Source organism: Choloepus didactylus, chromosome 22 (genome assembly GCF_015220235.1).
Source record: "Choloepus didactylus isolate mChoDid1 chromosome 22, mChoDid1.pri, whole genome shotgun sequence".
NCBI classification, from domain to species: Eukaryota; Metazoa; Chordata; class Mammalia; order Pilosa; family Megalonychidae; genus Choloepus; species Choloepus didactylus.
Window position 1 is genome coordinate 24988901 of NC_051328.1, and position 20174 is coordinate 25009074.

Below are 20174 nucleotides of genomic sequence, written 5' to 3' on the forward strand. Positions count from 1 at the left end.
GCATCCTTGTCTTGTTCCTGATCTTAGAGGGAAGGCTTTCAGTCTCTCACCATTGAGTACTATGCTGGCTGTGGGTTTTTCATATATGCTCTTTATCATGTTGAGGAAGTTTCCTTCAATTCCTACCTTTTGAAGTGTTTTTATCAAAAAGGGATGTTGGATTTTGTCAAATGCTTTTTCAGCATCTATTGAGATGATCAATTGATTTTTCCCTTTCGAGTTTTTAATGTGTTGTAATACATTGATTGTTTTTCTGATGTTGAACCATCCTTGCATGCCTGGAATAAACCCCACTTGGTCATGGTGTATGATTTTTTTAATGTGTCTTTGGATTCGATTTGCAAGTATTTTGTTGAGGATTTTTGCATCTATATTCATTAGGGAGATTGGCCGGTAGTTTTCCTTTTTTGTAGCATCTTTGCCTGGTTTTGGTATTAGATTGATGTTAGCTTCATAAAATGAGTTAGGTAGTGTTCCATTTTTTTCAATGTTTTGAAAGAGTTTGAGTAAGATTGGTGTCAGTTCTTTCTGGAAAGTTTGGTAGAATTCCCCTGTGAAGCCATCTGGCCCTGGGCATTTATTTGTGGGAAGATTTTTGATGACTGATTGGATCTCTTTGCTTGTGATGGGTTGGTTGAGGTCTTCTATTTCTTCTCTGGTCAGTCTAGGTTGTTCATATGTTTCCAGGAAATTGTCCATTTCTTCTACATTATCCAGTTTGTTGCCATACAGTTGTTCATAATATCCTCTTATAATTTTTTTGATTTCTTCAGGATCTGCAGTTATGTCACCTTTTTCATTCATTATTTGTTTATATGGGTCTTCTCTCTTTTTGATTTTGTCAGTCTAGCTAGGGGCTTGTCAATCTTGTTGATCTTCTCAAAGAACCAACTTTTGGTGATATTTATCCTTTCTATTGTTTTTTTGTTCTCTATGTCATTTATTTCTGCTTTAATCCTTGTTATTTCTTTTCTTCTACTTGGTTTAGGATTGGTTTGCTGTTCATTTTCTAGCTTCTTCAGTTGATCCATTAGTTCTTTGATTTTGGCTCTTTCTTCCTTTTTAATATATGCGTTTAGTGCTATAAATTTCCCCCTTAGCACTGCTTTTGCTGCATCCCATAGGTTTTGGTATGTTGTGTTCTCATTTTCATTCGTCTCTATATATTTAGCAATTTCTCTTGCTATTTCTTCTTTAACCCACTGATTGTTTAGGAGTGTGTTGTTTAACCTCCAGGTATTTGTGAATTTTCTAAGTCTCTGATGGTTATTGACTTCTAATTGTATTCCATTGTGGTCAGAGAATGTGCTTTGAATGATTTCAATCTTTTTAAATTTATTGAGGCTTGTTTTATGTCCCAGCATATGATCTATTCTGGAGAAAGTTCCGTGAGCACTAGAAAAGTATGTGTATCCTGGTGATTTGGGATGTAATGTCCTGTAGATGTCTGTTAAATCTAATTCATTTATCAGATTGTTTAGGTTTTCAATTTCCTTATTGGTCTTCTGTCTGGTTGATCTATCTATAGGAGAGAGTGATGTGTTGAAGTCTCCCACAATTATTGTGGAAACATCAATTGCTTCCTTTAGTTTTGCCAATGTTTCTCTCATGTATTTTGTGGCACCTTGATTGGGTGCATAGACATTTACGATTGTTATTTCTTCTTGCTGAATTGCCCCTTTTATTAGTATGTAGTGGCCTTCTTTGTCTCTCAAAACATCCCTGCATTTGAAGTCTGTTTTATCTGAGATTAATATTGCTACACCTGCTTTCTTTTGGCTGTAGCTTGCATGAAATATTTTTTTCCATCCTTTCACTTTCAATTTCTTTGTGTCCCTGTGTCTAAGATGAGTCTCTTGTATGCAACATATTGATGGTTCATTTTTTTTGATCCATTCTGCGAATCTATATCTTTTAATTGGGGAGTTTAATCCATTTACATTCAACGTTAAAACCGTGAAGGCATTTCTTGAATCGGCCATCTTATCCTTTGGATTATGTTTGCCATATTTTTCCCTCTCTCTATTAATATCCTTTATTGTACCCATACCGAATCTCTTTAGTACTGAACCTTTCTCCAAGTCTCTCTGTCCTGTCTTTGTTTCTCTGTCTGTAGGGCTCCCTTTAGTATCTCCAGTAGGGCAGGTCTCTTGTTAGCAAATTCTCTCAGCATTTCTTTGTCTGTGAAAAATTTAAGCTCTCCCTCAAATTTGAAGGAGAGCTTTGCTGGATAAAGTATTCTTGGCTGGAAATTCCTCTCTCTCAGAATTTTAAATATATCGTGCCATTGCCTTCTCGCCTCCATGGTGGCTGCTGAGTAGTCACTACTTAGTCTTATGCTGTTTCCTTTGTATGTGGTGAATTGCTTTTCTCTTGCTGCTTTCAGAACTTGCTCCTTCTCTTCTATGTTTGACAGTGTGATCAGTATATGTCTCGGAGTGGGTTTTTTTGGATTTATTCTATTTGGAGTTCGCTGAGCATTTATGATTTGTGTATTTATGTTGTTTAGAAGATTTGGGAAGTTTTCCCCAACAATTTCTTTGAATACTCTTCCTAGACCTTTACCCTTTTCTTCCCCTTCTGGGACACCAATGAGTCTTATATTCGGACGCTTCATATTATCTATCATATCCCTGAGGTCCATTTCGAGTTTTTCAATTTTTTTCCCCATTCTTTCTTTTATGCTTTCATTTTCCATTCTGTCATCTTCCAGGTCACTGATTCGTTGTTCAACTTCCTCTAGTCTTGTACTATGAGTGTCCAGAATCTTTTTAATTTGGTCAACAGTTTCTTTAATTTCCATAAGATCATCCATTTTTTTATTTAGTCTTGCAATGTCTTCTTTATGCTCTTCTAGGGTCTTCTTGATTTCCTTCATATCCCGTACTAGGGTCTCATTGTTCATCTTTAGTTCTTTGAGTAGCTGCTCTAGGTGTGTCTCTTCTGGTCTTTTGATTTGGGTGCTTGGGCTTGGGTTATCCATATCGTCTGGTTTTTTCATATGCTTTATAATTTTCTGTTGTTTTTGGCCTCGTGGCATTGCTGTCCTTGATAGGGTTCTTTTAGGGTTTGTAGACCAGTTGAAGTCCTTATCTCTAATTTATCAGATCTACAGCTTCGTGGAGTACACTTTCTCTAACTAACCAGCAGGTGGCGTCCACGAGCCACCTGTTCTCCACAAGCCAGATCTCCCCTGCTTAGCCTTTTTGGTGAGTGGGGGAGTGAGTCTTGTGGGGCCCAATTGGTGTCCCAAGCTTGCGTGTGTAGTTGGTGTTGCCTGCCCTGTATGTGGGGCGTGTTTCTGGGCAGTCGGGGAGGGGGGGTGGCCCTAACAATCAAATCTCCCTGATGATCCTAGAGTTTTAAAGCTACTGCAATAGTCTAATCCTTCAGTTCAGTCCTGCCACAGTTTGTCTCTGCCACTGACCCACAAGTCTTTGGTATTGGCGTATGGCTCCTGAGACTTGCAAGTGGGCCCCTCTTCCAGGCTGTGCACCCCGGGTCCTCTGTTGAGGGATGACTGTGCTATGTCACAGGTGAGTGCCGTCCCCCCAGGGCAGTTCTGGGCTGCTGGGCTGTGTTGGGAGGCTCCCAGTCTGCTCAAATGATGGCTGAATGGGGCTCTGTTAATTCACACTGCTCCCCCTTCCCAGCTCTGGGACATTCAGCTGAGGTTGCAGGGAAGGCTAATGTCCACGCCCAGTTTTGTGGTGTGTGCCTGTTATTTGAAGCACTTCCGTCACACTGGGTTGTCTGGGGCAGCTCTGGGCTATGGGGCTGGCGATGGGCAGGAGTGTTTCCTGTCCACCAGGATGGTGGCTGTGAGCGGACACCCCCCTTTTCTTGGGAAGTTGTGTTGTTTAGTGAATTTTCTCAGCCACTGGATTATTGCCTTTTGTCTCAGAGCTCTCTTATTTCTGCTCTTGACTTGACGTGCCCAAATTTCAATTCTTTGAAGCTTTCTGTATTGAGCTTCTTAGAGTAATTGTTTTAGAAAAAGCAAAAAGGATTTAAAAAAAAAAAAAAAAAAAAAAACGGCCCTCCTCAGAGATCTAATGGGTTATTGAAATGCTAATGGACAAAGCAACCAGGGCCATTAAGGAAAGGTGCCCTGGGCAGAGAGATCAGCCTTGCTTCGGGATTTGCATATGCGCCTCAAGGCCTGATCTCCGCCCTTCCCCTTTCTGTGTTCACCAGAACTCCAAAAATCCTCTGCTTTTACTTTGGAGCTTCTCGTGTTGTTTTCCTTCTATGCCCGTCTCCTCTCTGCTGGGCTGGCTGCTCTCAGAGTCTCTGGTGTCTGGCCTCAGTCTATCTATGGTTGGAGTTTGAATCAGTAGAATGAGTTTCCGATGAGAGCAGCCACTGCAATTCTCCCTTCTCCTTCCTGGAGCTGACAGCCCCTCCTCCCCCGGGACTGAGCCTGGCAGGGAGGGGCGCGGGTCCCCTGGCCGCAAAAACTTACAGATTTCGCTGATCTCAGCAGTTCCACGTTTTCATGAGTGTTGTATGAAGTATGCTCAAAGACAGATTGCTCTGTGGTGTCCAGTCCACGCAGTTCCTGGCTTTTTACCTACTTTCCTGGAGGAGTAACTAAAACATACAGCTCACCAGTCTGCCATCTTGCCCCGCCCCCCCCCATTTTTATTTGAAGGAATGAAACCCACTCTTTTCTAAGATTCTAAAATACTTCTTTAAGGCAACTTTCAATAAGGATTGTATTGGCTAAAAATAGCAGATCACCACTTCCAGAGTCAAAAAAGACTAGAACACAGACTTAAAAACCAAGCCATTTAATTGTGTCTTCAAAGGTAAACAATATATGGAGCTGGATCCCAAGCCCTGAGAATGCCAGAGCTATGGGTCCCCGAAATCCCGTGGTGCAGTGTTCTCACTGCCGAGTTCAGAAGGGTCAGAACTCAAGGCGTTTATATGAGGCAGAGCACATATGGAATTCATGCATGCCATTTAGCAATTTTGCAGATTGCCACAGACCCCAAGAGTCTTTTGAAAGGGGAAAATTCAACTCCTGGTTTTATAGGTAAAAAAATGAAGAGCACCAAAAATTTTAGGTTTACCTCTTCTTCATTTTTCTCACAGAATCTGAAGCTTGTTCTATCACATGCCCAACTCATACCAGCTTGAGCTGTTTAGGTATGAGATCAATCCCTCTATCCATTCGTTTCCACATAATGCCACAGTAAGAGTGACCTGAGGCAGAGAGCTCTTATCAATACAGCTTTTTAACAAGTACTGAATGTGAAAAAGAACCCTCTAGTGGCACACTGATTTTAGTTTATAAGATTTTAATTTACAAATTAAAAAAGCTACAAGTTTCATTTTTTCTCCTTTTTCTCTTCTTTCTTTACATCACTCTTTTCCTTATCTTTATCTTTCTCTTTGTCATCTTTTCTATCCTTTTTGCTCTCTTCTTTTTCCTGCCCTTCTTTCTTCTCTGCATCCCTGTTGGCAATCTTATTGTTGATTAGGTTGTGCAGGGCGACCACAGAACGGATCAGTGAGGCCAAGTACACCACCACCATCTGGTCATTGGTCTTCAGGTAAAACGCCTTGACAAATTCCTGCAGGCTGACATCTGGCAGCAGGTTGAAGACGTCCTGCAGCTGGTAGATGATCTGGTGGTTGATGGGCAGTTTGCCCGTGGCCACTTTCTCCAGGTAGCTCCTGATATCCAGAAGCTTGGAGTTCAGTCCCTTCAAACCATGGACCTGGTTTGTGATACGCTGGGAAAGAGTACCCACTGTAGTGTCTTTGATGTCTCTGCAACAACCCACAATGAGAAAGGACAGGAGAAAGCATCAGCATACCGTATTATCACGTAGGTTCTCATAATCTAAAAAGCAGCTAGGTTTGTGGAGACTGGCGAGTTTTCAAAAGAAAAACTATTATTTCCTCTCCATTTGATAAGGATTTGGGTATAAATTGCCTCTATTCTGTTTTCATTTGAGGGTATATATTAGCATGATCAAAGGAATTCAAGAAAAGAAAATTTTAAACCACTTCCAAACCATATTGGTTTATTTCTATTTTATCTTTCTCATCAGAAGGCATTTTTCAAAGGATTATAATACAGAGCTAAAATGACATCATTTTCAATTAAAAATGAAATGACTGTTTTGGGTCAATAACTGTGAGTAACTTTCTGTGTAACCCTGTATTATTAGGTTCTCTACTTTGACTTCCCTGTTCCTAAAAAGAGTGCCATTTCCCCCACCTGAGTTCTTAGAGTGTTGCGAGAAGCTTAATCAGCCAAGTTTTCAGACATCAAAGAAATCTTATTGGTTGAGGAAAAATTTTGACTTTTCAAATAAAGGCCATATATATATGATTTTAAAATAAAACCCACCCCAAGATGTAGATTCTCTGCAGAAAACTATTTTTTTAAGTGTCTTCTAAATGAATATACACTGGAAGAGCATATGCCTGCATTTACTTCACATGTCTGTTCCTGTCACAGTCCACATCAGTTTTCAGGTCATGTGTGCTATCCCCAAAGTCACACATCCTAACTCAAGACACTTTAGGGATTATCTAGTTCAACCATAATTTATAGATAAGGAAATAAGGCCCAGAAAAGAGCCATAATTTGTTCAGAACCACAGAACCCTTAGTAGATGAGTCAAGACTAAAAGCTAGGTCTCCTGACTCCTGATACAGAGACTTTCCTTACACTGTGCAGCCTCTTGGGTGGCAAAAAAAACAGGCCAGCACAGGGAGTGGCTTCTGATTCTGATGCTGTACTAGTCTTACCGTAACAAGTGTTCAACTCCAACTTCTTCAGCTTCCTCTGCTCCAATTTCACTGGTTACATGCTCAAATGTTTTTGAGGTTGGAGTTCCATCCTGGGAGAAGAGGCTTAACTGTAGTGATTTACTGACAAACAAACTGGTGCATGCTCATTTTTACAGACCCTTCTTCCTTTGTTTCAAGTCAGGTCACAGACCATTTCAAAGGTACATTACTGAGAATTATCCATGGCAAGGGTGGGTATAGTTTGCTGTGGCCCTGTTCTATGACGAGTATGCTGGGGCATTACTCCACATCCTTGTTCGTATACTGTAGTGGCTACTAAAATGTTTTCTGAGGAAAATCTTGATAGTCCCTCAAGTCCACATGGGGACAGATACTCAATGAAGTCTTGGTTAGCTTCATTATAAAATAAGTTTTTTTTAAATGGGCTATATATAGCACATTTGTACTTTAGGCAAGCTTATGCCAGAAAACATAACTTTCAACAATCTATTGTCCCTTAGATCAAATGATACTAGAATGTCAAAATAATACATAAGAACAAGTGGCTTTCTGATAGTCTGCACTAATCAAAGGAGAAGTTGGGTGATGTTGGGAATGTGACTCATTGTATCACCAATGACTTCTCAATGGGACTGCAGAGAAATTTTTCTCAGACTTAGAGCCAGAAGAGACCGTACATCTCCTATGAAGGCTGTACAATATCCATGAGGCAATACTGTGCAGCAGTGAGAGCACAGGTGCTGTGGTCAGACCGCCTGAGTTCAAAGTCTGGCTCTGCCATGTATATGGTAAGGGAGCTGCAGAACCTTGGGCAGGTCACTTAGCTTACTGTAAGTGCTCTAAATGTTAGCAGTTACTATTTTACTCTGGACAGTGTGAATCCTGCAAATGGCATTTTCCTCTTTGCTTGGAAAGTTGGGAAGGCCAGAACCTTTAGCAATCCTGTAGAATTACATGACATGCCTTTTCAAGTACTAATTCTTTTCTGTTTTCACCTTATAACATTATCCTTATGTCTTCTTTGTCCTCTATTAAAACAAAAGCTTGCTGTTGCATGAGGTGTGGATGTATTTGTGTGTAATCGGTGTCAAAGCCTTTTGGCAAAGGAAGGGTAAAAATGAACTTCCAACAACTGTATCAAGACAAGGAATGAAAGCCTTATTGTAACTGGGCAATAAATTTGGATCTGAGTTCCCTGGTAGTAAGGCAAAAAGGAAACAGGATAGAGTTCAGTGCAAGGAAAATTTGCAGGGAATAAAGCTAAACCATCTTTTTTTTCCAGATATTTAAATGGAATATAAAAAATTTAAGATTGCACTCTTCACTAGAGACCCTGAGTGGAAATATTTTGAGCTCATAACACAACACACATACATTCTTACATCAAGTCCAATGCTACAACTTGAGTTCAGTTTTCTTGGAAATAGTGAAAAGCTTTATTCTTACAGCTCTTTATTTCTACATCCAAAGCACAAGCAAATGTGTCATACAATAGGTACTGGATGCTGCAGAGCTGAAGCAGCTGAACATTCAGGTGTCAAATAATCACAGAGAAGGGTCTTGCCATCTATCTCTTGGCAGCTTTGACTTATTCATTTTGAAAACTTATGAGCTAGTGTACAGGGATTGAAAATCTTCAAGGAGTAAGGAACACTGGCACAGAAGAGGCCTAAACATTGGCATAGAAGAGGCCCAACAGTGGAAACTGCATTAGATTAAGACTAAGCTCACCAGGCTTCTCTTTCATCTTGCTGTGACTTGTCTCTGCATGATGACGTGACTACTATGGATCTCAATTTCATTTGTAAAAGACTTCCACAGTTCTATCTCTAAAATTTGGTGTTTCAAAAACTCAAGGGAGAGGCACCACTGAGTTTCTGGTCAACACTGAAATGGGTGGCCTAAGACACTCCCCCACAGAATCTTTCAACAACTAGCAAAAACTGGCTGAGTCACTTTCTTAAAGGGTTACAGTAACTGGGTAAGTGCTGAATCAAGAAAACACAGCTTCAAAAATGGGAGGCATATACCAAAGCTAAATGTCTATGAGAGGCGGATGTAAGGGACGGGGTATGGGGTTCTTGGTAGTGGTCTTGTTTTTTGACCTTACTGTTGTATTGTTATTTTAATTTTTTCTTTTATCTTTTTTATTATTCTTTAAAAAAATTTTTTTTTGGAGCAAGGGCTGATTGTGGTGATGAATGCACAACTATATGATGATACCATGAACTGACTGCACACTGTGGATGATTATATGGTATGTGAACATACCTCTATAAAATTGCAGGAGAAAAAAATGAACAGAGGGATACAAGTGCTGGAGAAAATGTCGAGAGAGGGATGTACCTATTCACTGTTGGTGGGGAAGTAGAATGGTGTAGCCTATCTGGAAGACAGTACGGTGGTTCCACAAGAAGCTAAATACGTGGGTGCCATAAGGTCCTAAAACTTCATTATGGGATAGGTTATATACTTGGAAGATCTGAGAACAGGGACACAAATGGATATTTGCACACTGGTGTTTTATGGCAGTAGTATTCACGACTTGTAATGGACAGAGGTGGCCTAAGGGTACATCGACTGATGAACAGAATGTTGAACTGTGGTATATGCATACAATAGAATATTCAGTGGCTGCAAGAAGGAATGAAGCTGTGAGACATGCAACTAGGTAAATGGATCTTGAGGACAGCATTTTGAGTGAAGTACACCAGAAATGGAAAGCCAAACATTACAATGCCTCACTAAAATGGACTATAACGTGTAAACTCCAAGAACTGAATCTTAGAGCACAGCTTATAAGGGGAATGCTTATCATAATGGTACTTAGATTGTAAGCTCTTATAGCAGTCACATCAATTCCTGAGTTGTAATGGTTATCTCCAAATTCTGAGATGGATATCTGTGTGACACCTGAAACACACTAGAGCTTGGTAGCTACGAATGTATTATCTCATACCATACACAACTGCTAAAAAAAAAAAGCTGAAAAAGAGTTCAGACTTCAATTAGAGATATGAATGAAGCAGATCTGGTTAGGACTAAGGCAAATTAGGCCAAAGGTAAAGGACGATGTTGACTGTTTAAAAACTTCAATTTCTGTGTGGGACCAAGGAAGAGATGTTTATTTGGTGCAGGATCTATATTTTCTGTAGCACACTAAATAATTTAACTTGTATGGTCAGTTTATTCAAACAACACAATTACATGGAACTTTGAATAGGAAGTGAGACCTAGTAGGTTTGTACAGATTACTGTGAAAACCCGATACATCCCAAAGTAATATGGGCAGAGAATAAAAATGTAATTGCAGGGCCCTCCTGAGGAACTGGGGAAAAATGCATAAATGTTGGACTGCCCCACCTCGGTTATTACTGATATTCTCACAAACATTGAGGACTAACAATATAGTATGCTGAACCCTTGATCATGGATGGGGCTTGCCGTTATGAAGCTTGTTACTGCTTGTTACTTGCTAAGCCTACTTATAATTGTGCCTAAGTCTCCCCCAGAGAACCTCTTTGTTGCTCAGATGTGGCCTCTCTCTAACCCCACTTGGCAGGTAAACTTACTGCTTTCCTCCCTACATGGGACTTGGCTCCTGGGGATGAGCCTGGGCTTGGTGTCGTGGGATTGAGAAAATCTTCTTGACCAAAAGGGGGAAGTGAAATGAAACAAAATGAAGTTTCAGTGGCTGACAGATTTCAAATGGAGTTGAGAGGTCACTGTGGAGGGCATTCTTATGCATTATATACATATCCCTTTTTAAGAATACCTGAAACTGTCGAACTACAACCCTTGATTCTTGAAGATGATTGTATAAACTATGTAGCTTACATGATGCGACTGTGTGATTGTGAAAACCTTGTGGCCCACACTCCCTTTATCCAGTGTATGGACATGAGTAGAAAAATGGGGACAGAAATTAATGAAAAATAGGGTTGGATGGAATGCTTTTCGTGTGTTTGTTTTACTTTTCTTTTCTTCTTTTTGGAGTAAGGAAAATGTTCAGAAATTGTCGTGATGCATGCACAACTATATGATGGTACTGTGAACAACTGATTGTACACTGTGGATGACTGTATGGTATGTGAATATATCCCAATAAAACTGAATTAAAAAAAAATGGTAGGTGAAGATCATGGCACCCTGGCTGGCTCCTCCCTCACCTTCTTCCCCTTCCCCTCCCTGGCACTGTGTGGAGCTAGCCTGTGCTCCCATTGTGGGTCGCTGGCCCTGTTTCAGAGGGAAAAGAGTAACCCCTGTGCATATACTGTGGTGCCTGTATGTTGGTGCCAGTCAATCAGGTGGCAGCCTGAAAGACTGAATCAGGAAAACTTATCCCTGGCTCACTGTCCCAGAGCTTGTAGGACAGTCAAAGAAACGTTACAATAAAGTCAAAGCAGCTAAGGCAAAAGATTACCTGCTTTAAGTCATATAAAAGAGCATGTAGGAGGGTGAAAAAATCTATTTCATAGGGAATAGAGGGGGCATTCAAATTCCTGTAAATGGGGACACTTCCTAAGGCCATGAGAGACCAAAGCTCAGGACAAGACAAAGGCTCAAAAAAGACAGTACCCTGTAATTCACACTTGCCTAAGGGCTGATCTTAACAGGAAGGCTAAATTCTGAAGGAGACCACCACCCAAGGCAGAGCCAAATTTGCAAAAACTGTGAAAAGTGTTTTTTGCATTGATTTGTTTGTTTTGGTTGCTCCTAGCACTACTAGACAAACACTTAAAAAAAAAAGTGATCCTCAATATGCTGTTTAAGGAAATAAAGGAAACAGTGAAAAAACTCAAGGATATCAGGAAAATAATAAATGAACAATATGAATCTCAACAGACAGAAATTTTAAAGAAAAAAGAATTAAAAAAAAAATGAACAGAGCTTAAGAAATCTGTGGGATACCATCAAGTGTACCAATATATGCATTATGAGAGTCCCAGAAGGAGAAGAGAGTAAGGGGCAGAAGGAATACTCAAAGAAATAATGTCAGAAAGCTCCCCCAAATTAACAAAAGATGTGGACATACACATTCAAGGAGTCCACTAACCCTAAACAGGATAAACTCAAAGAGACATACTAGTAAAACTGGGAAATGCTAAGGACAAGAAGAGAGTGCTGAAAGGTATAAGAGATAAGCAACAAGTTATGTACAAGGGGTTTCAACAGAAGTCAGTATTGATTACTCATCAGAAACCATAGAGGCAAAAAGGCAGTCGTATGGCATATTTTAAGTGCTGAAAGAAATGCCAACTGAGAATTTTATATCCAGCAAGACCAGGTAAACAAAAGCCGACAGTTATTCACCATTAGTCCTGCCCTATAAGCAATGCTAAAGGTATTTCTTCAAACAGAAATTAAAGGACACTAGACAGTGGCTTGGAGCAGCATAAAGAAATAAAGACCTCCAGTAAAGTAAAGACCTCCAGTAACCATAGGGACAATTATAAATGCCAGTACTATTATATTGTAGTTTTGGTATGTAACTCAATCTTTTGCTTCTTAAAGGTTCTAAAATGCAAATGCATAAAAGATAATAATAACTGTATGGGTTTGGACATACAATGTATAAAGTTATAAAGTGTAACAAGTACAACAAAAAGGTAGGGAAATAGAATGGAACAGGAAAAGTGTATATAATGCTAATGAAGTTAAGTCAGTATCAAATCAAATGTGATTGTTATAGACATAGGATGCTAAATTTAAGTCCCATGGTAACCACAAAGAAAATATATGAAAACACATACAGAAAAAAATGAGAAGGGACTCAAAATGGTACAATTAAAAAAATCAAATAAATATGAAAGTAGGCATTAAAGGAAGAATTGAGGGACAAAAAAGGTGTTAAGACTTACGAAGAGCAGATAGCAAAATGGCAGAATAAAAAAGTTACTTTAATGTAAATGGATTAAACTCTCCAGTTAAAAGACAGAGACTGGCAGAATACATAAAAAAGCATAACCCAACTATATGCTGTTTACAAGAGACTCACCTTAAATTCAAAGACAGAAGTTAACTTGAAAATGAAAAGATGAAAAAAAAATATACCATGCATATAGTAAGCAAAAGAGAGCGGGGAGAGCTATAATAATATCAAATAAAGCAGACTTAACATAAAAAAACTGTTATGAGGGAAAATGACTGTCACTATATACTGATAAAGGGGTCAATTCAATAAGACCTAACAATTATATATATATATAAAAATACATAAATATAAATATATCTATATGAAATGGCGAAGCCCCAAAATATATGAAGCAAATACTAACATATTTGAAGGGAGAAGAAATAAAGGTCAACATTAACAGTATGAGACTTTAATAAAGCACTTTCAGTAATGGATGGAACGTCTAGACAGAAGATGAAAAAAGAAATAGAAGACGTGAATGATACTCTAAACCACTAGATCTAACAGACATATAAAGAACACTTTACCCAAAAGCAGTAGAATACACTTTTTTTTTCCAGTGCATGTGGATCATTCTTCAGGACAGACCACATGGTAGGTGACAAAACAAGTCTCAATAAATTAAAAAAATATTGAAATCATACAATGTATATTCTCTGACCACAATGTAATGAAGCCAGAAATCAGAAACAGAGGGAGAACTGGAGAATTCACAAATATTTGAAAATTAAATAGTAAAACAATTGGCACAAGGACAGATATATAGACCAATGGAATTCAATCGAGAGTTCAGAAATAAACCCTCACATCTACAGCCAATTTATTTTTGACAAGGGTGCCAAGTCCACTCAGTAGAGAATGAATAATCTTTTCAACAAATGGTGCTGGGAAAAATGGATATTCACATGCAATAGAATGAATGTGGACCCCCTAAACCTCACACCATTTATAAAAATTAACTCAAAATGGGTTAAAGACTAAGCATAAGAACTTAAACTATACAACTTCTAGAAGAGAAAGCATCTTCAGGACCTTGCGTTAGGGAATGGTTTCTTAGACTCTTACACCAAAAGCATGAGCAACAACAACAAAAAGATAAATGGGACTTCATCAAAATAAACTTTTGTGTATTAAAGGGCCTCATCAAGAAAGAAAAGACAACCTACAGAATGGGAGAAAATATTTGGAAACCTTATATGAAATTAGGGTTTAATATCCAGAATATAATAGAAATCCTACAAGTCAGAAATAAAAAGACAACCCAATTAAAAAAATGGGCAAAAGACCTGAATAGACATTTCTCCAAAGAAGATATTCAAATGGTCACTGAGCTCATGAAAAGATGCTCAACATCATTAGCCATTAAGGAAATGCAAATCAAAACTACAATGAGACACCATTTCACACCAATTTGAATGGCTACTATTAAAATGGAAAATAACAGATGTTGGGGAGGATGTGGAGACATGGGAATACTTGTTCCTTGTTGGTGGAAAATGTAAAATAGTGTAGCCAATGTGAAAAACAGCTTGGCAGTTCCTCAGAAAGTTAAATACAGAATTATCATGTACCCAGTAATTCCACTACTCAGTATATATCAAAAGGAACTGAAAGCATGGACAGATATTTGCATACTGATTTTCATAGCAAAATTATTCACAACTGCCTAAAAATGGAAGCAACCTAAGTATGTATCAACTGTTGAATGGCCAGTAGTATACACATACAATGGAACAGTCAGACATGAAAAGGAAGAAAGTTCTGATATATGTAAGATTCATATCTATGAACCTTGAAGACATCGTGTTGAGTGAAATAAGCTGGATACAAAAGGACAAATATTGTATGATTTCACTGATATGAAAACTGTGTGTGTGAGGAGGGTACACGGGAACTCTGTACTTTATGCATAATTTTTCTGTAAACCTCCAACTGCTCTAACTAAAAATTAAAAGGACCTATAAGGATATTCACCAAAGTGTTTATGATTATCTCTGCATTGAGGCATTACAAATGTTATTACTTATGCTTTCCTGAATTCTCCAAATTTTCTTACAATGATTATGTATTGTTAGTAATAAAGAAAATAATTAGGAAAAAACCCTCAAGGGGCAATAAAGATCAGATCAAGCTGATGAAAAAAATCAACAACTTTTTCTTCGTTATAGAGAGAAAGGATATGTTGACTTGAAAATAGAAAAACCACCACCCAATAAGTGGCAAATATAATCTCCTGGGCTCTTAGCAAGATAACTTACATCATGAACTTCTTCCACTGAAATATAAGCTTCTGTGGGCAGCCCGAGGTCCTTTGGCTTCACATCAATAATGACCAATACCTGACAGAGAAACATATCTTAATAAATTTCCCCAGTCAATGCAGAAGGGATTATTGTAGCCATTCTTCTGATGATTACTGAACCACATTTCATTTATCAAATCAGAAATGAGCCAGAGTTTTCATCAAAAATGAGTTTACATTTCAAATTAATTTCATCACTTGCTCTGTTCTTCACCCCCATCCATTAACAAAGCTGAGAGGTGGTAGTTTGAGGTGATTAAGCATAAAATGGAGTCAAGACAGCCAACATTTCAATTGCAACCCCACAAATCACTTACCAGACCTTTCTAACCACTGTGAGCCCCAGTTTTCTCATTTGTAAAGAGGATAACGACCCCATGCAGTTATTAAGAGGACTAGGCAAGATAATTCACATACCTGCTACTTGGCAGGTATTTAACTGTTATTTACCAAATATATTATTTTACATTATACTAAACAGAACACTACAAATTATCACAACAAACTTATAGAGAAAAAGCAGTTGTTTTGCTACCCAAATCCTTCCTAGGATGCTCTTAGCTTGAGTTAGGTGGCACAGACTACCAATGAAGAGTTTTAAAAATGGCACTTACTGAGTTAGGGCAGTATCTTTTCATGAGTTCATTGATGGCGATGTCATTTTTGTGTAGTTTAGGGCCTGTGTGGTACCACCCAACTATTCTTTCTCTGGCTGGGTAGGGAAAAATTAGTGAGTTTTAATTGTTATATGAAGATATGTAATTCCTTTAAAAAGGATAGGAACATCAGTAGTTATGTCCTCTACCTTTCTGAAAACCCCAATCATCTATTTTAACCCCCAACATACTTATTGAGATCTAAAACTCAAAGACAGAATTCTCAGAAAATAAACAGCATGGGACACTAGAAACATCTATATCCCACTAGTTCAGGAGACCAGTCTTACATGAAACAACTAGAAAACAATTCAAAGGCAATATATAAACAAATGCATGTTCATGTCACCAGATTGTAACTGAGTGTTGTGGGAATAAACATTTCCAAAGGAATGTGGTTGCTGCAGTGAAATAAAATGAAAACAATCCAAGTGAGAGAGAGAGATATTTACCCTGGTAGTACTAAAGCTCTAGGGGCAGGTGGATTTTATTTGATAGTTCTCTGCTTTTCTATCACAGAGGGTGAGTGCGCTACCCTCAAAACCCAGGTGGTCTATCTGGCATTAAATTGCTACTCTAGTTTTTCATTTATTCTACCTCATTCCTCTACTACATTAATCTTTCTTAAGTTTAGCTAAGTGAAAGGCCCCTTGACATTAAACAAAGAAAAGGGGATAGTTAAAAAACAAAACAAAACAAACAAAAAAACACACACACACAAATCAATATACCAAACCCTTCCTTAAAAAAATCAAGACTTACCATTGACCTTCTTAAACATTCCATACATATTTTCCAAATAGTCATGGTCTAAAAACCAGACAGAATCATCTTTGTCATCTTCATCAAAAGGGACTAAAGAGAAAAAAATGTAATATTTAGCGTAGGATGCTAGATAGAAATCTTGAGTAAAGGTCACATGAAGACCTGTAGACCAGAACTGATCCACACATCTCTGGTTTGTCTAAACAGTATCAAAAAGGTTTTTTTTTGAGCTGTCCTCATGATAAATTGGGAAATTTCACATAAAAGATCCAGATTTCCAGCTTCTCTTGAATAATCACAAGACCTGGCATCAACTGACTAGAGCCAAATAGGGCCTGCCCCCTTCAAATGGATACATGCTCTTCACTTTGCTTATATAAGCCCCATTACCTCTTAGTATTTCCCATTTGGCAATTTACATTATTGGTTGGTCCTATCTGGAGGTCACTTTAGTGATTTTGTTTTCTTTCATTGTTGTTGCCTTAATTATACAAGTAATAAATGGATATGTTCTTGTAAAGATTCATGATAGAGTAAAAGAGATACCCCCATCTCCCCTCCTGCACCTCCCATTACCACAGTTAATTTTTTAGTGCAGGGGTTTCCAAACTACATCTGCTGCTTTTTCAATAAACAAAGCTTTATCATTTGCTACAAAAGCAGAGCTGAGCAGGTGCAACAGAGACTGTATGGCCTGTGAGCAAATAAACAACATTTGCCATCTGGTTTAGTGTACAGCTTTTAGACCCCTTTTTGGGTACTTTGGCAATTCTGAAATACAATATCTGGGTTGTAGTTAGCAACAAAAACAAGTGTTTTTTTTTTTTTTTGTTGTTGTTTCTTTAAAGTTATTTGATATTTTAATCATGCTGAGAAATTTTGTAAAATTTATCTTTTACCTGCAAAACTGTTGGATACATCAAGTACTTTCTTTTGCCATGACCCTAAGAGTACACCAACAACACGCTTCTGGTTTCCAACTTTGCCTATTCTGAAGGAGAAAACAGATGGTCAGTCTGGATAGGCACACACAGATACCTGGACCCAACAATTAATCATCTCTGGGAAATATCATTGGTACAGATACCACCTGTCAGTTCACTTGGGAACTAATCCCACCACACAAATAAGAGTTAGGTTAGTCCCTTAATATTAAATGTTAATAAATATAATGGGTAATTCTTACCCCCCCCCAAAAAAAAAAAAAGACATAACAAAACAAAAAACCAAGCTCATTTGCTTTCCAAATTTTATACTAATGGACACCGGTAATTTTTACTCACCTCTGACTGCAAAGTAATATATGTTTGGAAAAAATCCAAACTTTATAGAAATTTAAAATGGAGAAAATGACAATTCCCAGATCTTAGGGTTTTAAAGTGTTATACTTTCTCCATTTTCTCTATCCTCAAACCATTTCAGGGATAAAATTGCCAGAGCAGAACAAGCTTTGTGGCCTGGCTTCCAAACTGCCAACCTTTCTCTGGAGCATCTACTCCACATCTACAAGCTCCACTAAGGAATAATTCTTTGTACTCTCTAGGGTAATTCTGATCCAGAGGCATGTATGTGTCATTTCTGGCCTCTATAATTGGCTTAATTAGGCAGAAGTCAGAACTGAGCTGGTGACTAACCACAATTGAGAGGGATGAATGAATCATACTTTAGAATTTCTTCTCCATTTAAAACCTTCTCAGTAACTTTCTCCTAAGAAGCTAAGAGTGTTGCACTTACGTAATCTCACTGCACAGTCTTCAAGTAGAATTCTTTTAACCATGAGCAAATATGAGACACAGACACAATACAATTCTACGTTCAAAGGAAAGACAAAAGCCACTGTGAAATGAACTACATTTCCTTACAGGTGCTGGTTTCACATTGGTTTGAGTGCAATTATTTTTCTTATTACTAACTTTAGCAAATTTATAAATGCTTACTAAATTTGTGGTTTGTACCAAAGTTAAGGATTTAAGATTCCTGGTATCTTGCTTTTTTTTTTTTCCCCCCAAATCGTAGGCGCTGGGTGTCCACACTTCAAAGAAAACTTCCACACTCATGGGCTTTTCTTTTGGTCTACAAAAGTCCATTCGTGTTTTTACAACCCCTTATTTGTTATCTGACACAGCAACTAATAGTGTCTACCTGCAGTATGCCTTAAGTGTTTGTTGAGTTTATTGAATAGACTGGAAATCGTGCTCATCCCATTAGCACCTCTAGTGTCCCGTGGAAGAAAATTACTAACTACCAAACAGTAGGGAAAAAGCCTGCATATCCTGTTAGGCTGAGAATTCCACAAAGCAATGGAACTGAATGAGGGACCCTAAACCTCATTGAATCTTGAATTTGTTTTTGCCTTTGGTTGGATTAGGACTTGTTCAAAATTAGTTACAGGAGAATGGGCACTTAGCGATTACAGCAAATACTCTGAACTGGTTCTTTACATTTGCCAACTCAAGTAATTATCTTGTAAAACTTACGAACATGTGCAACAGGTCTAGCAGGATAACAAGCAGGGATGCCGGAAGAACATCTTCAAAAAGGTTATCAGGATTACTGCAAGATATTTTCTTGCCTTATTAATACCCAAATCTCCAATTATCCTCACTCTTTAAAACAAAAAAATGACACCTCTGCTTTTTAGAACATCCTCTCACTTAGAAACACAAGTTAAAACCACAGCCCATCCAGGAAGCCCTTCGGGACGCTGAGACCATACTTTCGGTGCCAACCTTCAAGGGCACAGACAGGCGAATCGGAAGCGCTTTCGTACGAGACACCACGTCTTTTTGGTGAAAAAGGGCGGACGAGACGACGGCCACGAAGAATAGGGAGTCAAGGCTAACTGAAGCTCGCCCCTATATTCTGAAGTCATCCGGACATCAGGAAAAGGAACGGACAGCCCACGGCCCGAAGTGACCCCTGGGTTGGAGGCAGGGGAGCGCGATGTTCGATGACTCTAGCTGCGTAAGCAGGGGCTGGTCTGGGTCTCTCGACACGTCCGTATGTCTTGCGCCAAATTAGCATCCCCCGCGCAGTCCCCAGCGTGCCTGTGACTCAGCACCGGCAGCGCCGCCGGGTCTGCTAGGCCGCCCCACGCCAGCGACTCACCGGTTGAAGTGATCCACCACACTGAGCAGCACCAGGGGGTGGACCACCACCTTCTGCACGGCCAGCTCCGGCATCACGACACACCCCGCCCGGCAGGCCCAGCTTATAGCGACCCGCCAAACACCGGCAGCAGAAGCAGCTCCCACGACTCCTCCGGGCCAGGCCCCTCCTCTTCCGCCTCCGCCGACGTCGCGCGCCTCCCTTTTTCCGCTCCCAGAGTGCCTCGCTTGTCGTCCCGGGATTGTCACTTTGGCCGTCATTTTGAGGAGGGGAAAAGTGCTGGAAAAGGGCCCGAGAAGGACCAGAAAAGGGCGGGGGCGGGACAGAGGGCCGCCGTGGGTCACTGGCCGAGGACTACGAGTTTCTTTGGGTCTTCAAAGCTAAAGGGACACTGGGGACTGATAAAGTTTTATCTCAGTATTCGGCTTGCACAGCCACCTGTAGCAGCATTTTTGCCTCAGTTCCTCCTCATCTTATCCCATTTGAAGAATATAGAAAGATGCTAAGAAAAAAGTAAATAGTAGTAAGTCGTATTTCCACCACCCAGAAAAAGTTCACCTTTGCTTCAAGTGAAAACCCACCGGAATTTCTTTGAGGAACTTCAAATCTCTAGCATTAGGGCTCGCCCTTGATGTAGATTCGGTAAATTATC

The 20174-nt window shown here is 39.3% G+C and overlaps 1 protein-coding gene across 1 annotated transcript; it reads right to left on the reverse strand.

The window, feature by feature from the left end:
• Positions 1 to 4777: 4777 nt before the first annotated feature.
• On the reverse strand, positions 4778 to 19686 carry PSMD7 (proteasome 26S subunit, non-ATPase 7). The gene is made up of 7 exons (XM_037816366.1): positions 19523 to 19686; positions 17314 to 17405; positions 16412 to 16504; positions 15608 to 15705; positions 14950 to 15030; positions 6772 to 6863; positions 4778 to 5781 (listed from the first exon to the last, which is right to left on the reverse strand). Exons 1-7 carry the CDS (start codon positions 19594 to 19596, stop codon positions 5337 to 5339), a joined length of 975 nt encoding a protein of 324 aa, XP_037672294.1. The 5' UTR covers positions 19597 to 19686; the 3' UTR covers positions 4778 to 5336.
• Positions 19687 to 20174: the final 488 nt, after the last annotated feature.